General features: G+C 37.9%; 1 protein-coding gene across 1 annotated transcript; it reads left to right on the forward strand.

The window, feature by feature from the left end:
* The first annotated feature begins 53 nt into the window (after positions 1-53).
* Positions 54-16,637, forward strand: WSB1 (WD repeat and SOCS box containing 1). The gene is made up of 9 exons (XM_030862085.3): positions 54-392; positions 6,878-7,046; positions 7,878-8,146; positions 9,462-9,593; positions 10,904-11,004; positions 13,258-13,430; positions 13,937-14,050; positions 15,097-15,204; positions 15,480-16,637. The coding sequence occupies exons 1-9, from the start codon at positions 353-355 to the stop codon at positions 15,637-15,639; spliced, it is 1,266 nt and encodes a 421-aa protein (XP_030717945.1). The 5' UTR covers positions 54-352; the 3' UTR covers positions 15,640-16,637.
* Positions 16,638-17,753: the final 1,116 nt, after the last annotated feature.

Below are 17,753 nucleotides of genomic sequence, written 5' to 3' on the forward strand. Positions count from 1 at the left end.
ACCCTGTGACGTCACGAGGCCCCGCCCCCGCTGCCCTGCTATCCCCCGTGGCACGCGCCATTTTGTCTCCAGTGTCTCGTTTGCAGTCGGTTGTGTGGAGGGGAGCGTCTTGGTCCGTAGGCGTGAGGAAGGGAACAGCATCTTTTGTCTGTGTTTGACTCCGTAGTTTGGTCCGAGGCCTCCCGGAGCTTTCCCGGGGCAGTCGGCAGAAGCCGCCGCGACCGCCCCGCCCCTCCCCTCCGTCCCCGGGACCGGGAGGGACCCAGCCCGCGTCACGCCCCTCGGCTCTCGCCGTTCCCTTCTCTGTCGTTGCGTCCGCATCGCGCCCCCGGAATCAGACGGTGCCCCATAGATGGCCAGCTTTCCCCCGAGGGTCAACGAGAAAGAGATCGGTGAGGAATGGGACGATGGGTGAGGGTTGCTGGTGAGCGCGCGGGGGCTGCGGAGAGGCAGAGGTTCGGGAGGAAGCGTCTCTGAGTGTGAGGAAGAACAGTGAGCCGGGGCCAAGCCCTGGAGCGAAGAGAAAGGAAGCGGCCCTGCGCGTGGGTGTCGCCGAGGGTAAATGGGGTCTGCATTGATGCGGCGCCTGCTGTGCGCCTGGCACGGAGGGAGGCGGTGCGCGGATATTAGAGGCAAAGAGAACCTGGGCGCCGAGTGGCGAGGGTTGCAATGATTGTGTGGCCGGAGATGGACACGCTTCCCCGGGGACCACCCCCCCACCCCACAGTTTTCTCATCGGAGGTCCGCGCAGGGCCGGCCATTCTTCTGGATTTCTTCTGGCTAAGGGGCTGGGGCGTCGAGGGGGCAGGGGAGGGCTGGGCAAGTCTCCAGGACTCTTAAAAAAGTTTCCAGTGGGGAAAAGTAAACTTGTGTGACCTGAGCTGTTATGAAAGGATGGGTCTTCGTGTATACCAACAATTATAAGGAGAAATGCAGCCGAAGAATGCCATCAGCCTGGAAAAAGCAGTATTTTAAAAAGTGGCATGGCGTTAAGAAAGGCAGCGGCTCTGGGGAGGACTCGGTTATCTCTCACACTCAGAGGAGCAGGGAGGAGCAGGGTGGTTGGGTGGAGTGACCGGAGAAAAGCTGATCTACGGAAGAGCAGACTCCTGAAAAGGCTGTCTGGAAACTGGCTTAGTGGCCAGCCCTGCCAAGCAGAAGACAGGCCAACAGATGTCGAAGGTCCTGCGTCAGGACCCACCCACTGACTCAGTAGAAAGCACCTCACATTATTTAAATCCTCTCTCAAGGTAATATAACTGGAACAGCTTTGGGGCGAGGTGCGGGTGCTGTGCATTGATTGCTATGCTTGTAAACCCTGAACTTGTCAAGTGATGTTATACACCTTATTTAAATACATACAGTTTTGGGGACTTCCCTGGCGGTGCAGTGGTGAGGACTGGGCGCTTTCACTGCGGGATCCCTGGTCGGGGAACCTAAGGTCCCGCAAGCCGCGCGGCATGGACAAAAAAATATAGATAGGTAGATAGATAGACAGTTTTTATTTAAAAAAATAAAATAGATTTAGCATCTCCTCATCGCTCCCCAGAGCCCAATACTGTGTGTTAATTAAATGAAAATTGGAGGTAGCTACTGAGCAGAGAGCCTTTGCATTTTCTTGTTCTTCAACTAAACGTGTGCCTTTATTGAATCCTTGGAGGAGGTTTTCTAGAGAAAGGGAGAAGCTGAAGTATCCAAAAGGCCCTGTATCCTGTTTGTGGGTGAATTTTTATACCTAGAGACAGCTGTGTTAGAGTTCTGGACTTTTGTTCTCTTAGAGATAAGGTTGAATGGCAGGTTAGGAAGGCACTTTAACTCTGGTTTTAATGACTATTTTAAACATACAGAGAAAATTCATGTCCAATTTTTATTTTAACTGTGGAACATAGAACTCAAAAGTTCTTATTCTCAATTCAGTGCTATTTTTTTTTCCTACTCACAGCAGTATTGCAGGTGAGTGATCTGCCTTTCATTTATCTGTATTTTATTTCATGTTGATGAATCATTTTGAAAACTTTCCAATCCTCTCTTCTAAGGGATGGATGGAGGTTCTTAGCATACCTGCATAAGGTAGAACCATGCACTAAATAGCTTTTTGAATTAAAAAAAATATTTTTTTGCATATTTGTCTCAGTGTTATTTCCTGGATATAATATAAAGTTACTATATAACTATATAAAGTTACTATATAGTATAAAGTTGCTATGTTTAAAAGAACTTTGGCCTTTTGTAAGTTTTTTTTTTTTTAAAACCCAGGTTTTTGTTTCTTTTTTTTAAATATCATTTGAATACAAAGTTAAACACTAATACCTCTGCGTTGCTTTGTATCTATCAGTAAGGACTAACATTTTTTCTTGGGTATTAATTATAGCTGTTTGGTTTCTCAAGTAAGTACTGAAAGAGGAGGCAAGATTCCATGAATGATTGAAGAAGTCTCTGTGACAGGGAGTTACTGCCTAGAGCTACTGCCCTCTTTCACAAGGTTCTGCCACAGATCTTCTCTTTCTAGTTATGAAATTGCAGGGAGGAATGTGAAGAAGGAACTGAATGTGGTTTGCTTGGTTGAGCAGTGACTCAGATGATGTGTTACTACTGTGCGGATATTAATAATGTGGTGTTGTATCCAATGGCCAAGTTCCCATGGCAGGCAGCTTTTCCCTTATACAAGGTCATTAAATTATAGTATCTTAGGATACTTACATTCAACAGTTGCAGGTAGTATATAAAGATTTAATTAAAATTTTTTCTTCATTATAAACCTCGTGCTAGTTTATAATAGTATACCAGTAAGTATTTAAATGAGTGTTTAAATTATTTGATTAAAATGCAGTGATCATTTTATATGCCTGTTAACAAGCAAAGAAACACAAGGTAATTATTAATTCAGTACTTGTTTGTATTTATTTGGCAGTATTTTTTTACGGTGGCCCTATTTCTTGAAAAATATATATATATTCAAGAGTAGATTAGCTTATTATTTCATGGTCTTTGTTATCTGAACCAATTCTTTAGTTAATTTATTACCACCCTTTACACAAGAGGAGTTTTGTGATTGTGGTCAAGGTGAAAGAAGAAAAATACAGAGTGATCCTAAAATACAGATTTTAAAAAATGAGTCTTCTGTAGGAAAGTTAGTCTTGCTTATGCTTGCTAAAGGAGGAATGAGTTTTAGTCTAATTTACCAGATGCGTTTGAAGTTGAATGCAAGGGCCAGTCCTCTGTTTTTTGAGATGGAAGTTATATAAGTATACTCATCTAGTTTAATCAGGGGCTTTCTCTTTTTAAGATAGTGCTTGCATTTTTTAGTTGAATTTTAAAACTTGCTTCCCTCATTTGTGAACTTTGATTTTCTTTTTCTCCTAAAATTTGTGGATTTTAAAAGATAGATGTGGTTATAGAAACCTATGTTTAAAAAAAAAAAAAAGATTTAGGCAGGGGTTGCAAATTCAGGGACCAGGCACATAAATGAAAGACTGTGGGCTTGGAGGAATATAGGGGACATGGAGCAGCCAGCCCTTTCAAAAATCATTTGTGTGTGAGTGTTTTGGTTTTGGTTTTGTTTTTTTTGGCCGCACCGTGCAGCTTGTGGGATCCTAGTTCCCCAACCAGGGATTGAACCCGGGCCCTCGGTAGTGAAAGCCCAGAATCCTAACCACTAGGGCACCAGGGAACTCCCTCATTTGTATATTTAAAAAAATCATTCTACAGGCATAAGAGTGTCACCGGTTTGTGAATTTTGTATTAAAGTCATGTGATACAAGTGGGGCAGGGGTAGGTGGGGGGTTCTGCTTTGATTAAACCACACTTGAAGTATTGTGTTTGGTTGAAAAAGTTCCACTTTTTTGAGGGCCATTACTAACTGGAGTTTATCCAGAAAAGTATGAAAGTGTAGGTGGAGAATGGACTTGAAACCGTGTAATTGAAAACTCACCAGATTTTATCCTGGTGAACAGATTTAGTTGCTGATGTCATGGCCGTCTTCAATATATGAATGTCATGTGAGAGCAGGATCAGGCTTATTCTTTTAGATCAGACCCAGTACTGAGTGGGTGGAGTGTCACGGAGGAAGATTTTGAGTCATCAAAAGGAAATTTTCCAATAATTTCAGCTGTGCCAAAATAGGTGCATGTTTATATTTATGAATATCATAGGAAAACAGATTTCAGTTTTGCTTTGTTTTACTTTTTAAACCATAATCTCATTGTTAATGTATCAAAGAATTGGGCAAGGAAATAATATTTATTTGTTTATTAATTATTGTTTTAAATATTTATTTTTGTTTTATTTATTTGATTGCACCGGGTCTTAGTTGCAGCAGGCAGTCTCCTTAGTTGTGGCTTGCCAGCTCCTTAGTAGTGGTATGCGAACTCTTAGTTGCAGCATACGTGTGGGATCTAGTTCCCTGACCAAGGATCGAACGCAGGTCCCCTGCATTGGGAGCACAGAGTCTTATCCACTGCGCCACCAGGGAAATCCCGAGGAAATATTTAAATCGCTTAAGAATGGGAACTTATACACATGCTTTCATATTTGTTCAATAAATATTTTCTGAGCCCCTGTCACATGCCAGGTGCTACACTCCCTGTTGGTGGAGCACACGTGGAGACTGGAAGTGTCACTGAATGAATACATTGTTGGGGTTTGTATATATATATATATTTGCTCTTGCAATCGGAGTATATGTGGTTCTCATTTGAACTGCAGTACGTAGAATATATTGAAGTTTAGTTGTTGGAAACTTTAAGCCCAAAACATAAAAATAGACCATAGAGTTGAACACGCAACAGATCACAAAATAGATAATAGGGAAACTAAACCGAAGGTGACTTATAACTAAAAAGGAAGAGTAGCAAAATTTGAAATCAAGACAGACGCAAGAGCAGTGGTGATAGACTGATTAAGAGCCTTTCCCTGGTGGTGCAGTGGTTAAGAATCCGCCTGCCAATGCAGGGGACAGGGGTTCGAGCCCTGGTCCTGGAAGATCCCACATGCCGCGGAGAAACTAAGGCTGTGAGCCACAACTACCAAGGCTGCGCTCTAGGGCCCGCGAGCCACAACTACTGAAGCGCGCGCGCCTAGAGCCTGTGTTCTGCAAGAGAAGCCACCGCAAGGAGAAGCGTGCACACCGCATCGCAGAGTAGCCCCCGCTCACCGCAACTAGAGAAAGCCTGTGCGCAGCAACAAAGACCCAATGCAGCCAAAAAAGAAAAAGATCTTTTTCCAGAATTGAGGAAATAGCAGCCGCATTTGCATGTGCACGTGTACAATAGGAACTTGTTGATTATCCTTCTTGTTAAAGGCAGAAGAAAAATTCTCTGTACACTCTTAATATGCCAGTTTTATTTTATTTTATTTTAAAAGTATATTTATTTATTTGTGGCTGCTACTCTTCGTTGCAGTGCGCGGGCTTCTCATTGCGGTGGCCTCTGTTGTTGCGGAGCACGGGCAGGCTCTAGGCGCGCGGGCTCAGTAGTTGTGGCTCGTGGGCTTAGTTGCTCCATGGCATGTGGGATCTTCCCAGACCAGGGCTCGAACCTGTGTCCCCTGCATTGGCAGGCGGATTCTTAACCACTGCATCACCAGGGAAGTCCCAAATATGCCAGTTTTAGTTATGAATGCTAAATTTAAGTTCTGGTAACTAAATTTAGAATATATGAACTTGTTCTTTTTTTTTTTTGTCCTTAAAAACCAAAAGAATTACTTCCGTTTTTGGGTCAGTTTGTGGCCCATTAGGAAGACGCTTGAGGACCACTATTCGAGAATCACAAATAACAATGCATTTTATTTATTTGTTGGCACCGAGCAGCGTGCGGGATGTTAGTTCCCCTACCGGGAATTGAACCCGTGCCCCCTGCAGTTGAACCCCAGAGTCTTAACCACTGGACCGCCAGGGAAGTCCCAAATACAGTGCATTTTAAAGCACTGGTTGGGGAGGCTGGACTAAGTAACCTTTAAGTTCCTTCTACTTCTGAGGATTTTGTGGTTTTTGTGACTTGAAAAAGATAAGAATATTCATGTTTGACTTCATGTTTTGACTAGACCATTTTATAGTGCTTTTTTTTTTTTAATTTAATTTATCTTTGTCTGTGTTGGGTCTTGGTTGCTGCTCACAGGCTTTCTCTAGTTGCGGCCAGCGGGGGCTACTCTTCGGTGCAGTGCGCAGGCTTCTAATTGCGATGGCCTCTCCTGTTGCGGAGCACAGGCTCTAGGCACGCAGGCCTCAGCAGTGTGGTACACGGGCTCTAGAGCACAGGCTTGGTAGTTGTGGCGCACGGGCTTAGTTACTCCGCTGCATGTGGGAATCTTCCCGGACCAGGGATCGAACCCCTGTCCCCCCCATTGGCAGTTGGATTCTTAACCACTGTGCCACCAGGGAAGTCCCTATAGTGCTTCCTTTGAATAGTGATATAAAACTTTATTTTATAGTGGTTCATGGTTTTTGAAAGCTACAAACTTTTTGGAAGATACTTTTCCTGCAGAGCAACTTCAGTTTCTTGCATTTTAAATGTTAGTAATTTGAGGAAAACGTAAGGCAGTGCAAAAGTCAGGACTTCAGTAGTTGCTAGCCCTGATTGATCATTACATTATTGTTATTTGACCAGTTTTTTTTTTGTTTTGAAACTTTCTTAAAAAGCTCTTGATTTGGGAAATTTTAGGAGGATCACTTTATCAAAACTTAAAGATGCTTATTCTCATTACAGGGTCTTCACACCACACATCTCCCCTCAAAGGGTAGAATGCAGAACTCATTGTACCTTGTCTACATAGAAAAAGGAAAAACTCAGCGGAGCTGAGTGGATCCCAAAGTAACATGGATGCTGTCTCAAATTCATTGTTGGTTATATATGATATCCTATATTTTTTATTTTTCTTTTAGTGAGATCACGTACTATAGGTGAACTTTTAGCTCCTGCGGCTCCTTTTGACAAGAAATGTGGTCGTGAAAATTGGACTGTTGCTTTTGCTCCAGATGGTTCATACTTTGCTTGGTCACAAGGACATCGTGCAGTAAAGCTTGTTCCGTGGTCCCAGTGCCTTAAGAACTTGTAAGACTGTTTTCTTTTTTGTATTTTGTATCTATCTGTTTCTAGATTCTATTTTTTTCTCTGTGTGGAATAATAAGATTATTTTGATATTTAAGTTTTTTCCTTTGGAGACTGTTGTAAATGAATTTTACTCATAAGCTGAATATATTTGTTGGAAAATTTGTGGGAAGAATTGTCTGGCCTTATATATTATAGAATACTTTCTCAGATACTTTGGTGTTTTTAAATTTTTCTTTTCCAAATATCAAAAGGCAGGTTAATTGTGCCTTGGTAGTGCAATTTCTAAAATGTATCTACTAAGTTTAATCTTTCCCTCCTTTTTGTGTTTAGTTCACCTTTATGGTTTTCGTCATTAATGTCCTTATTACATATTAGATTAGGTCTAGAACGTATGGGAAACTACTTATTATTATGGGGTTTAAGGTAGTTTTCTGGTGTCAGCTTCACAATATCTTAATGTTCTCAGAATTTTTTGTTTTTGTTTTTTGCTTGTTTATACTTTTGGGTTAATTAAAGGAATCCTGGTTGAGATAGGATTTCTATATCAATAAGGATATATTAAAACAAATTTGAAATGAATAAATTATAAATTGCTTTATTGTTGAACTTTTTCTCATACACTGAGGATTTCTTTTAGTCTGAATTTATTTGGTCATGCCCATGTAGCTTGTAGCAACTTTTCCTCTTCCCATCTATAAGGATTCTGTTGTTATTCAGTATCACTATAATAATACTGAAGTTGTTTTAACAAACACTTATCATTATTTAGTATTCACATGAGTCCAGAGTAAATAATAACTAGATTTCAATCTGACCTTTTTTTCTACCCAGTCTCTTGCATGGCACCAAGAATATCACCAATTCAAGCAGTTTAAGATTGTCAAGACAAAACAGTGATGGTGGTCAAAAAAATAAGCCTCGTGAACATATTATAGACTGTGGCGATATAGTCTGGAGTCTTGCTTTTGGATCTTCAGTTCCAGAAAAACAGAGTCGCTGTGTAAACATAGAATGGCATCGATTCAGATTTGGACAAGATCAGCTACTCCTTGCCACAGGGTTAAACAATGGGCGTATCAAAATATGGGATGTATATACAGGTATGGAGTCATAGTTTTGAAAGCAAACCTGATTATCTCATGATGCAAGCATAGCTCATAGGCACTGGAAGAATACATAATTTGAGGATTTTAACTCACAGAGAAGCAAGAATTGATGCTATGAATGTATCTTTATATTTGGCCTAAATAGCATCTTCAGCTCATAGTTTTAATTTAGGAAAATAGAGTTCATATTGCTTAATCACTCTTCAGAGAATATTATAGTAGGAAGGGCACGTCTAAGGAATGTTTAGTTAATTATCACTTATAAACTGGTAATTTAGTTTATGACTCAAATTGCAAGGTGTTTTCTTATATACTTTTTCAATGATTGATAGCTTAGAGGCTTTCAAGGTAAATCTGGTTTTCAACAATCATTATCTAACCTCTGGAAAGTTTTAATGACATTTTATCTAAAGTTTAACCAGATAGGTTGAGAAGTTAAATTCTTTGGGCAATTAAATGTAAATGTGTTGTGGGAATTCACTGGCGACCCAGTGGTTAGGACTGCAGGGCACATGGGTTCGATCCCCGGTCAGAAACTAAGATCCCGCAAGCCATGCAGCACAGGCAAAATAAAGTAAAATAAAATAAATTTTTAAAAAGTAAATGTGTTGTTCACTACCTAAAAGTTTCTGGCTGATAGTATGTACTCCAAAATTTAAAGGATTTTTTAAAATGAGCATTAAAACTATGTACATTAGAATACAGCAAGTGATACTAACACTGAGTGGGGATAATGAGTCAGTAAATTTGATTGAATTCTGGGAAAACATTTAAAGTAAGCACATTGCTTTTCATAGAAGAACAAAACTCTATAATATTAGATGAATAAAGTACCTTTTTTTCATCGAGATTATGTTTAAAAATTTAGGCTGTTATAGAATAACATGTATCTTTGGGGGAGTTTGACAGTCCATTCGTAGTCTAAGCCAAGTAAAAGAAAAGGAAAATTTTGATTTTGTATTTTAAAATCATACTATACAAAGATTTTTAAATGGTGTAGATTTTCTTGATATTAAATTGACTTGATCCAGGAGTTTGTTCACATTTTAGGAATTCCCTTTTAATTTTTCTAATTTAGGCTTTGGTATCTTGGAAATAATCTATTTTGTAACAATGTAAATACTGAATCTTTAAAGATAATAGTAAAGGCACTAGTAAATAAGTCATTTTACACTTGGTAAACTAAGGAGGTACACAGATATTTCTATTCTTTTTTTTTTTTTAATGGTGATCTCAACCCTATTTTTTTAATATGGAAGCTGATTAAAATTATTAACATTGTCTCTTTCCCACCTTCCATTGCATTTAGGAAAACTCCTCCTTAACTTGGTAGATCATACTGAAGTGGTCAGAGATTTAACTTTTGCTCCAGATGGGAGCTTGATCCTGGTGTCAGCTTCAAGAGACAAAACTCTGAGAGTGTGGGACCTGAAAGATGATGGTATGTCTTTCTTTCTAGGCTGTGGAAAAGAATTAGTTTCTGGATATTACTACTGAAAGGTATTACGAACACTTGGGGCATTTGACATTAAAAGTGACATGATCAAAGTTTCCTTTCCTCTGCTTAGTCCTTTGGTCCCTTTCCCTGTACAGATCAAACAAAACCATAAATGTGACCCAGAATAGGAGCCAGCAGTTACTCTAAGTAAACAATCTGATGTTACTCAGAAACTAACTACACAGATCTGTACCAACTATTTGAGGACAAAATCTGGATCAATCTTAGGGTTTTATTTGAACTGGTCTGTGTTTTATTTCCTTTATATTGGGGAGGATTATTAACTTCCTTCATTTGCCTAGTGAAAATTTAAGTAGATCTTGACCTAACAAAAGATATAACTTAGTAATTAATAAAATGTAAATTCAAACATGATTTATACACCAGAATTTATAGGATGTAAATACTAATAATAATAAGTTGGATAGTTTAAGTAAGAATTATAAAAAGTGAGAGATTTGCCCTCCAATATAGTAAAAGGAATATCAGTGTCAAGGTTTAGCTTTTTCGGAAACATTGATAATTGTGATCCTTTTACAAAGTTTTGGAGAGTCTACCTTGTTTGAGAAGACCTGAGGTGAGCATCTCTTCCCCCTTCTTAGCCTCTGATGAAAGAGTTTACAGTTTTAACTGAAACCATATATTTAATTAAGATCTGCTAGTGCTCTACCAGCCTCAAGCTAGAAGTTGACAGGCTTGTTTGGGGAAATGTAGCTTAAATTGAATGTAGTAGAAAACAAACCCCTCAGATTTGGAGACTTGTTGCAGCTTATGGGTAATAACCATTGCCTTATAGAATAATACACTAATACTATTACCAAATTATGTGGCACCTCTTCTGCATTTATCAATTCTCTGATTGCTCAGTTATTGAGGGGTGAAGGGATCCCAATAGTTAAAACATTTGAAAATTAAATTTTATTTTCTTTCGCATATCATATGGAACTTGCTCTCTCAACATACTTTCAGTTGTCAGTCAGCTGACCTTTTCTTAAAGGGCCAGATGGTGAATATTTTAGGCTTGTGGACCATGCTGTCTCTGCAGTAGTTACTCCACTCTACTGTCACAACAATGGGCATGTTCCAGTAAAACTTAGGTACAAAAATAAGAAACTGTTGTATATTGCCAACCCCTGTAATACATTAATCACTGCCTCTGTAGAAGTTTGTGATTCTGTGATTCTGCCATTTTTGAAATGCTGCTTATTTGAAGTAGATTCTAGGGTTAACCCAGGTATTTTCCTTTTGTTCAGGAAACATGATGAAAGTATTGAGGGGCCATCAGAACTGGGTGTACAGCTGTGCATTCTCTCCTGACTCTTCTATGCTGTGTTCAGTGGGAGCCAGTAAAGCAGTATGTGTCAAAGTTCTTGTATACTTACTGTGAATTGGATTATAATTGTGCATAATCATTTTAAATCTAAGCAACCTATTAAGTCTGTGCTCGGTGTCTTAAATATCTTAAATGTGTTATTTCATGATGGGGGAGAATTTGCATGAGGGAAATTAAATAAGTATAGTTATTGATTGTAAAGTGAGAAATTTGATTGTTTTAGTTAGAGATGATATTCATGAAATGAGGGGTATGTCAATTTTATTTTTTCTCAGATCTAGGAGAGTTTATGTGCTATAGAAGAGATTTAGTCCAAATGTTAAGACATTCCCTTGCTAATTATTTTCTTCTCTGTTCTTTTTTTTTTTTGGTCCAGTTTGCTGTTTAAAGTTTTAAGTCCCAGCTGGTCCTGGACATTTAACTGAAAAAAAGTAACTTAAAAATCTAATAAGAATAAAAATAACAGTCATGTATGTCCTGGAGTGAATTTCATCTAAATTTGATATGATCTGTCTTGCATAGCATACCTGTAGACAGATTAAGTATAAAGTGACTCTTAAGAGGGTTATGCTTATTGATGGACCCTCCTTTAGTTAGTGTCTACCAGCTCTGAGTTAGTATAGTTAAAGAGATCTTATTAGCTTCAGGTATTTATGAAAATGGTTGAAGTCCAAATACATGTGATGATCACAATACACTTTGAATTAATGGGGGGTGGGAGGCTGGTTAAAATGCATTTTATTTAGCCAAGAAGTGTGTTAAAATGATAGTTGAAAATGTTGGCAGTTTAGAAAAAAATATTCAGTTCTTTAAAAATCATAAGAAGAGCAAAGCTAGATGTTGACATTGCTATTTTAGGCTGTGTGTTTTCCATATGCTTCTTGCTTTCCCTGTCACAGGTGGTGGCAGCAATATTGGTGTGATTGAGGTTATGCTGGCACCACTCGCACACAGGCGCACAATGGTGTTAGCTGGGCAGAAAGAGTGGCATCTCTGGCTACCGGGCTGGGGGCGACCTTTACCATAGGATGAAGTAACCTTGCATTCGGCTGCAAGGTGTACTGTACGTACACAGGTGCTGGTCGATGTCCACTTTCTGCTTTTCTTTCTTTCTTTTTTTCTTTTTAAAAATAATTTTCCCCACAGTGAAACCAACTGACTCCTCCGATGTAATTGATCTTCCAGTCTGGTGGAATTGGGAGTCTAACATGTGAAACCAATTTAATGTAATGTAGTTGGCTTTCAAATGGTTTCTCTGTGCTATTTTTTGGAATTCTTTGAGATACTAGAGATACCTTAAGTCTTTGATCCAATGTAAAATTTGTATTTATTTTTCTTTGGAAATAATATATTGTGTCTGTGCAGAAAAACGTAGCAAAAAGGATTGCTTTACTCCAATAGGAGGAGAGTTTGTCTTATTAGGATTGTAATAAACCTCCAAGCTCATGTTTAATATAACAGATTGAAGTAAACATTAGAATCCTGTTTAGAGCTATTCTGCACAGTATAACTACTGATCTTTAGAATCTAAAACTATGTATAAACTTGTACTAAAGTAATTTAAATGTTTTATACTTAAAATGACTAATGATTGTGGTTGGTTTGGGAAAAATAAGATTGGCAAATCTTGATTCACAGAAATGTTGTTAATTGTATTATTTTCGTAAATTAGCATTTTCATTTTGTAATGTGGTTTAACATCCTTGTTGTTTGCCAAAGAAATTTCATTTGGCTGTGAAAAATTCTCTTTGCTTGCAGTATCTGTTTCTCTTCCTAGGCTCACGTTGGTGACCCAAGCCTATTGTAAACAAGTGATTATCTCAAAGGGAGATGCCAATGGAGTAACAATTTGTTAACCTTATATTTTCTGTCTGTATATTTTTTAAAAATTTGGTAGTTTCTGGAAAAAAAAAAAAGAAGGGGGTTTGTAGTACTTAACCCTATTTATTTCTGTATATTTTAGTTAATTAGTTTTTGGAATAAATGAATGTCAGTATAACTTTGTGGTTAAATTGCATTGCCTTTTTTGTGTTTAGGCTTATTTTTAAATTAACATTTAACAGAAACATTTGAAATAGAATTTGCATGTTTAATTAACTTAAAAACTGATTTTAATCTTTGACTATGACACTGAGCATATTCTTTCATAATTATTCATAATTTATAATGTTTAATTTAATGTAATCTTAATTAAATTTAGCAGTTTTAGTTTAAGATGTGCCATTTTGTCCTCTGCATGTCTGAATGAAGCTATAACATTTGCCTTTTTTGCAGGTTTTCCTTTGGAATATGGATAAATATACCATGATACGGAAACTAGAAGGGCATCACCATGATGTTGTAGCTTGTGACTTTTCTCCTGATGGAGCATTACTGGCTACGGCATCTTATGATACTCGAGTTTATATCTGGGATCCGCACACTGGAGACATTCTGATGGAATTTGGGTGGGTACAGCATGAATTATTTTAGTCTGTAATTCATCTCTACTATCACTGTAGCTTTTAAGAAGTCATGGGGATGATTAGAATCATTAACATGTGAAATCTAAAATTGCACCCTGTCATAATTTAAAATTTCGGTATCATTTAGGCCCTTTAATAATGCATCTAAATTCTACAAATAAATTTGACTTTCTTGATACAGATCTTGTTATTGTTACTTAACAGTACATGACTCTGTAGAGGTGGTAATTATATTTAGAGTTTCCTGTTGGGAAACATAATTAAAACTAAAGTTGGACTTAGTCTTAAACCACTCTGTAAGACGGCGATTAGTAATTAGGTTTAATCGCTTCGTTTAAAGTGGATAGACCAGCTCTGCTCAGTCTTCTCAGTTGTGTTTGTTAAGGCCACTTTAAACATTATTCCAAAGACTGATGTACTCTGTACCTGGGTAGTTTTGTTTCTTGAAGTGACTCTCATTTCCACTGAAATCATGTCTTTGACCTCAGGCACCTGTTTCCCCCACCTACTCCCATATTTGCTGGAGGAGCAAATGACCGATGGGTACGATCTGTCTCATTTAGTCATGACGGACTGCATGTTGCAAGTCTTGCTGATGATAAGTAAGTGTGTGAATTACAGCTTGACCTATTTATTATTGTAAAGATTTCCTTTCATTTTTCTACTTAATAAAAAACATTCTTAAGGATGAAAAATATGGCCTTTTTGCAGTTTGGGTTTTAATGGCCCTTTTTCTAGACAAGACCTTGGGAGATGTTGATGTGTCTTAATATTGGCCTGCACAGTATTTATGTAAACTAAAGATAATGCGTGCCTTTCCCTGTGTTCTTTGTTTGTTAACTGGTTCAGGCAAACTGGGTGCATTTTTAATTAGCTTTTTAGCTCAGCTGACAGATTTTCTTAGTAATATCTTATAAAGGTTGAAACAGAAGAACATTTTCAAAGTGAAATAAATGATTAAAACAGTCATTTGTATCCACTGAAACTGAGACTATAAAGATGAAATGTCACATGAGTGAGATTTGCTGCTTATTGGTAAGCAAAAACTAGATGTAGCCATTCCATTTTCTCATACTTTTATCAATGTGCATGGATATAGCATTAAGCAATTTGGTCACATCATTCAGAAAGTGACTCATTACCATCTTTCTAGAATGTTAGCAAACGTATGGGGAGAGTTCTTTATTTGCCAGCAGCCATTGTTTTCCTGTTTGTTCAGCTAGTTTCTGACTATCAGTTGTCTGCTATTCCTAGGCACACTCTACCTAGGTGAAAAGTTTCATAAACTTCTTGAAAAGAGTCAAACAGATCAGATACCGATTATATTTTAAGTGTAAGGAAGTAAGGAGAAAGTTTCCGGTTGTGGGCATATTACAGATCAGAACACTGGGAAGTGAAGGCAGCCATGCTTTATAGTCTCTTAGTGTGAATTAATCCAAATTACCAATTGGTATAAACTATAAAATCTTTAATAAAGCAAGTTCCAGTCATTGCTGCAGTGATTTGTGGTGTGTGTGTGTGTGTGTGTGTTTGTGTGTATATTTTGTGACTCAGCCCAGAGTGGTGGCATTTCTTTCTGAATTTTAAAAGTTGCTTTTACCTTAAATTTCCTACTAGATAATCACTGGACGGTTTATTTCCTTTCCAGAATGGTGAGGTTCTGGAGAATTGATGAGGATTATCCAGTGCAAGTTGCACCTTTGAGCAATGGTCTTTGCTGTGCCTTTTCTACTGATGGCAGTGTTTTAGCTGCTGGGTAAGTAATTTTTCTCTTTTCTTTTAAGAGGCAATTTAAGGTGGCTTTTAGTCAAAGCAGCCTGTATTTTATTGTCAGTAAATCTTCCATAAGGGCTCTTTATAATATTATTAATTTGTCATAGAGGGAGATCACTGGGCGGGTCTCCTGAATTAGGTTTTAATGTGCAGTTTGTGGCTCTAATTCACAGCCTCGGTGGTAGTTGTATGAGCTTTTGGACGATGAAATACATGGATTTGTGTGACTGAGCTTGTGATTTGTTTACTTCTGTGTAGGACACATGATGGAAGTGTGTACTTTTGGGCCACTCCAAGGCAAGTCCCTAGCCTTCAACATTTATGTCGCATGTCAATCCGGAGAGTGATGCCCACCCAAGAAGTCCAGGAGCTGCCGATTCCTTCCAAAGTTTTAGAGTTCCTCTCCTACCGTGTTTAGAAGATGCTGTCTTCCCTAGTATCAGGGACTGACAACACACTTTACACAAACCTCAAGCTTTACTGACTTCAAGGTTTAGGAGATTTATTTAATTTGATACATTCTTGTATTGCATTTTGATCAGTTGAGCTTTTAAAATATTATTTATAGACCTTAGGAGAAATATTTCTGAACATATCAAATGTAAATTTTTTTCTAAAATGTAACTGTGAAAACATATACATACATGTATATATTTCGATATAAGCTGCTGTGTGTTGAATGGACCCTTTTGCTTTTCTAATTTTTAGTTCCAACATGTATATATTGCTTCAGTAGAGCCACAATATGTATCTTTGCTGTAAAGTGGAAGGAATTTTATTCTGGGACATTGAGTTAGATGGTAAATACTGACTTAAGAAAGCTGAATGCCTCATAACAAAATGTGTATTTGGTTGGGAGGTAGTCAGACAACTGACCTTCAAGTAAAACAGCTTTTGTCTAGGGAAGGATTTTGTTTTCCTTAGGAGTGGCATCTGAGAGGTAGAATTTGAATGTGACATTATTAAATGAAAAATAGCCGGGATACACCAGGAGAAAAGGGTGTCGTCTTCTTTTTTTTTTCCTAACTACTGCTGTGGGCCTGAATTTTGGAAAGCAGCTTGCAACTTTAACCCCTGTGGTATAAGTAAAGTATTATAATAAATTTTAGTTAATTTGAAAACTCCATCTACTGCATTATTGCTAAATATTTTGTTGTTTGTACTAAGGGACAATTATTTTAAGACCGTGGTGGGTTTTTTTGCTTTTTGTTTATTTTTTACACATTTTATCCTGTGTTTCTGCAGGGGATAATATTGGTGACTTGCCAAAGAGAAGCAATACAATTAGTATATCTGCTTTTGCCTTCTGTTATTTATCTTACCTGCAGATATTAAGAATGTATGCATTATGTAAAATGCTTGATTATATATTTTTGTTGAGTTTTTTAATTAAAGACTTGTAAAACAAAAAAGCCACTATCGTAAATGTTTCTTAAATATGTTGGAAGCACCACAAGCAAATTAAATAAGAACGGTAATGAAGAAATAGCACAACTGTAGGGCACTGCTTGAGACTTAATGCTTCATGAATGCAACCACTTTTACTTGGTTTGTTCTTGGAGAAATGTTGCAGAAATGCTTACTTTAAAATAACTACTGAGCAAAAGAAAATTATGATCTTTTAGGGGACCTAATAGGCTTATAGTAAACCTTTCTGGCTAAAGTAACCATAAGAAAAAAAATCTAGTGGTGTGGGCCCTTTGAGGAGGCAAAATGAGGAAAACTTTTATTAGCCATGCGTACCCTTGAAGACTTGTCTCCACTGAGAAACTTTTCTGAAGTTCTTACAAGTTGCTCTTTTCGGGGTGTATATAGTTGTAGCTTATAAATTTAAAAGCCAGTGGAAAATCTACCCAAGTTACTTCTTGAGAATCACCTGTATTTTACAAAAGTATCTTATCTTTAAACCTGTTGTGATTTTTTTTTCATTTTACTTTAATACATCTACTTTATAAAGCAGTAAGATACCAATACCCTTCACACCATTAAATTATTTACTCTCCAACCAACAGAATCAATTAGGTAAAAATAGCATTTTGGGAAGATACATTCTCTGAGAAAGCCAGAATTGCTTGCCATCTCCCCATGAAAACCATAGTGCAAGATGAAAGGAAGATTGCAGAATATAAGTAGAAACACGCTTACATTTTCCGTATGTCTATCAGGAAGAAGTAATAGCAGGATGGTAATGCTTTAGACTGAGTGACCAAAGGAAGGTAGGGAAGACATGATTGGGATACTAACATGGGTCAGATTCTAGCTACATAATTTTAAAATGGTACTGCTGCTTTCTCTCATGTCATTTGGAGAACTGACAAGAGAGCCTTTCCGTTCAGATTTCATTTCCTGTTCTAGGGCCCCACAGGGGTGCCTATGAACATAGGAAAACGCCTCTCCCCCTCAGTAGCCAAGCAATGTTTTCACAACTTCAAGTGACTTATGACCTGTAACTTGATCTGAGGTTGGCAAATCTTAAACGTATGGTCCTTGAAATTCCCTGCCTGCTTGCATTTGAGGTAAATTTGGATTCGA

Source organism: Globicephala melas, chromosome 20 (assembly GCF_963455315.2).
Source record: "Globicephala melas chromosome 20, mGloMel1.2, whole genome shotgun sequence".
Lineage (NCBI taxonomy): Eukaryota > Metazoa > Chordata > Mammalia > Artiodactyla > Delphinidae > Globicephala > Globicephala melas.

Bases quoted from the DNA above. Each gene is read 5' to 3' on its own strand.
- WSB1 (XM_030862085.3), top strand. From the start codon at position 353: ATGGCCAGCTTTCCCCCGAGGGTCAACGAGAAAGAGATCG. The intron at 393-6,877 runs GTGAGGAATGGG...TTTTTCTTTTAG, and splicing joins GGTCAACGAGAAAGAGATCG to TGAGATCACGTACTATAGGT. The intron at 15,205-15,479 runs GTAAGTAATTTT...ACTTCTGTGTAG, and splicing joins GGCAGTGTTTTAGCTGCTGG to GACACATGATGGAAGTGTGT.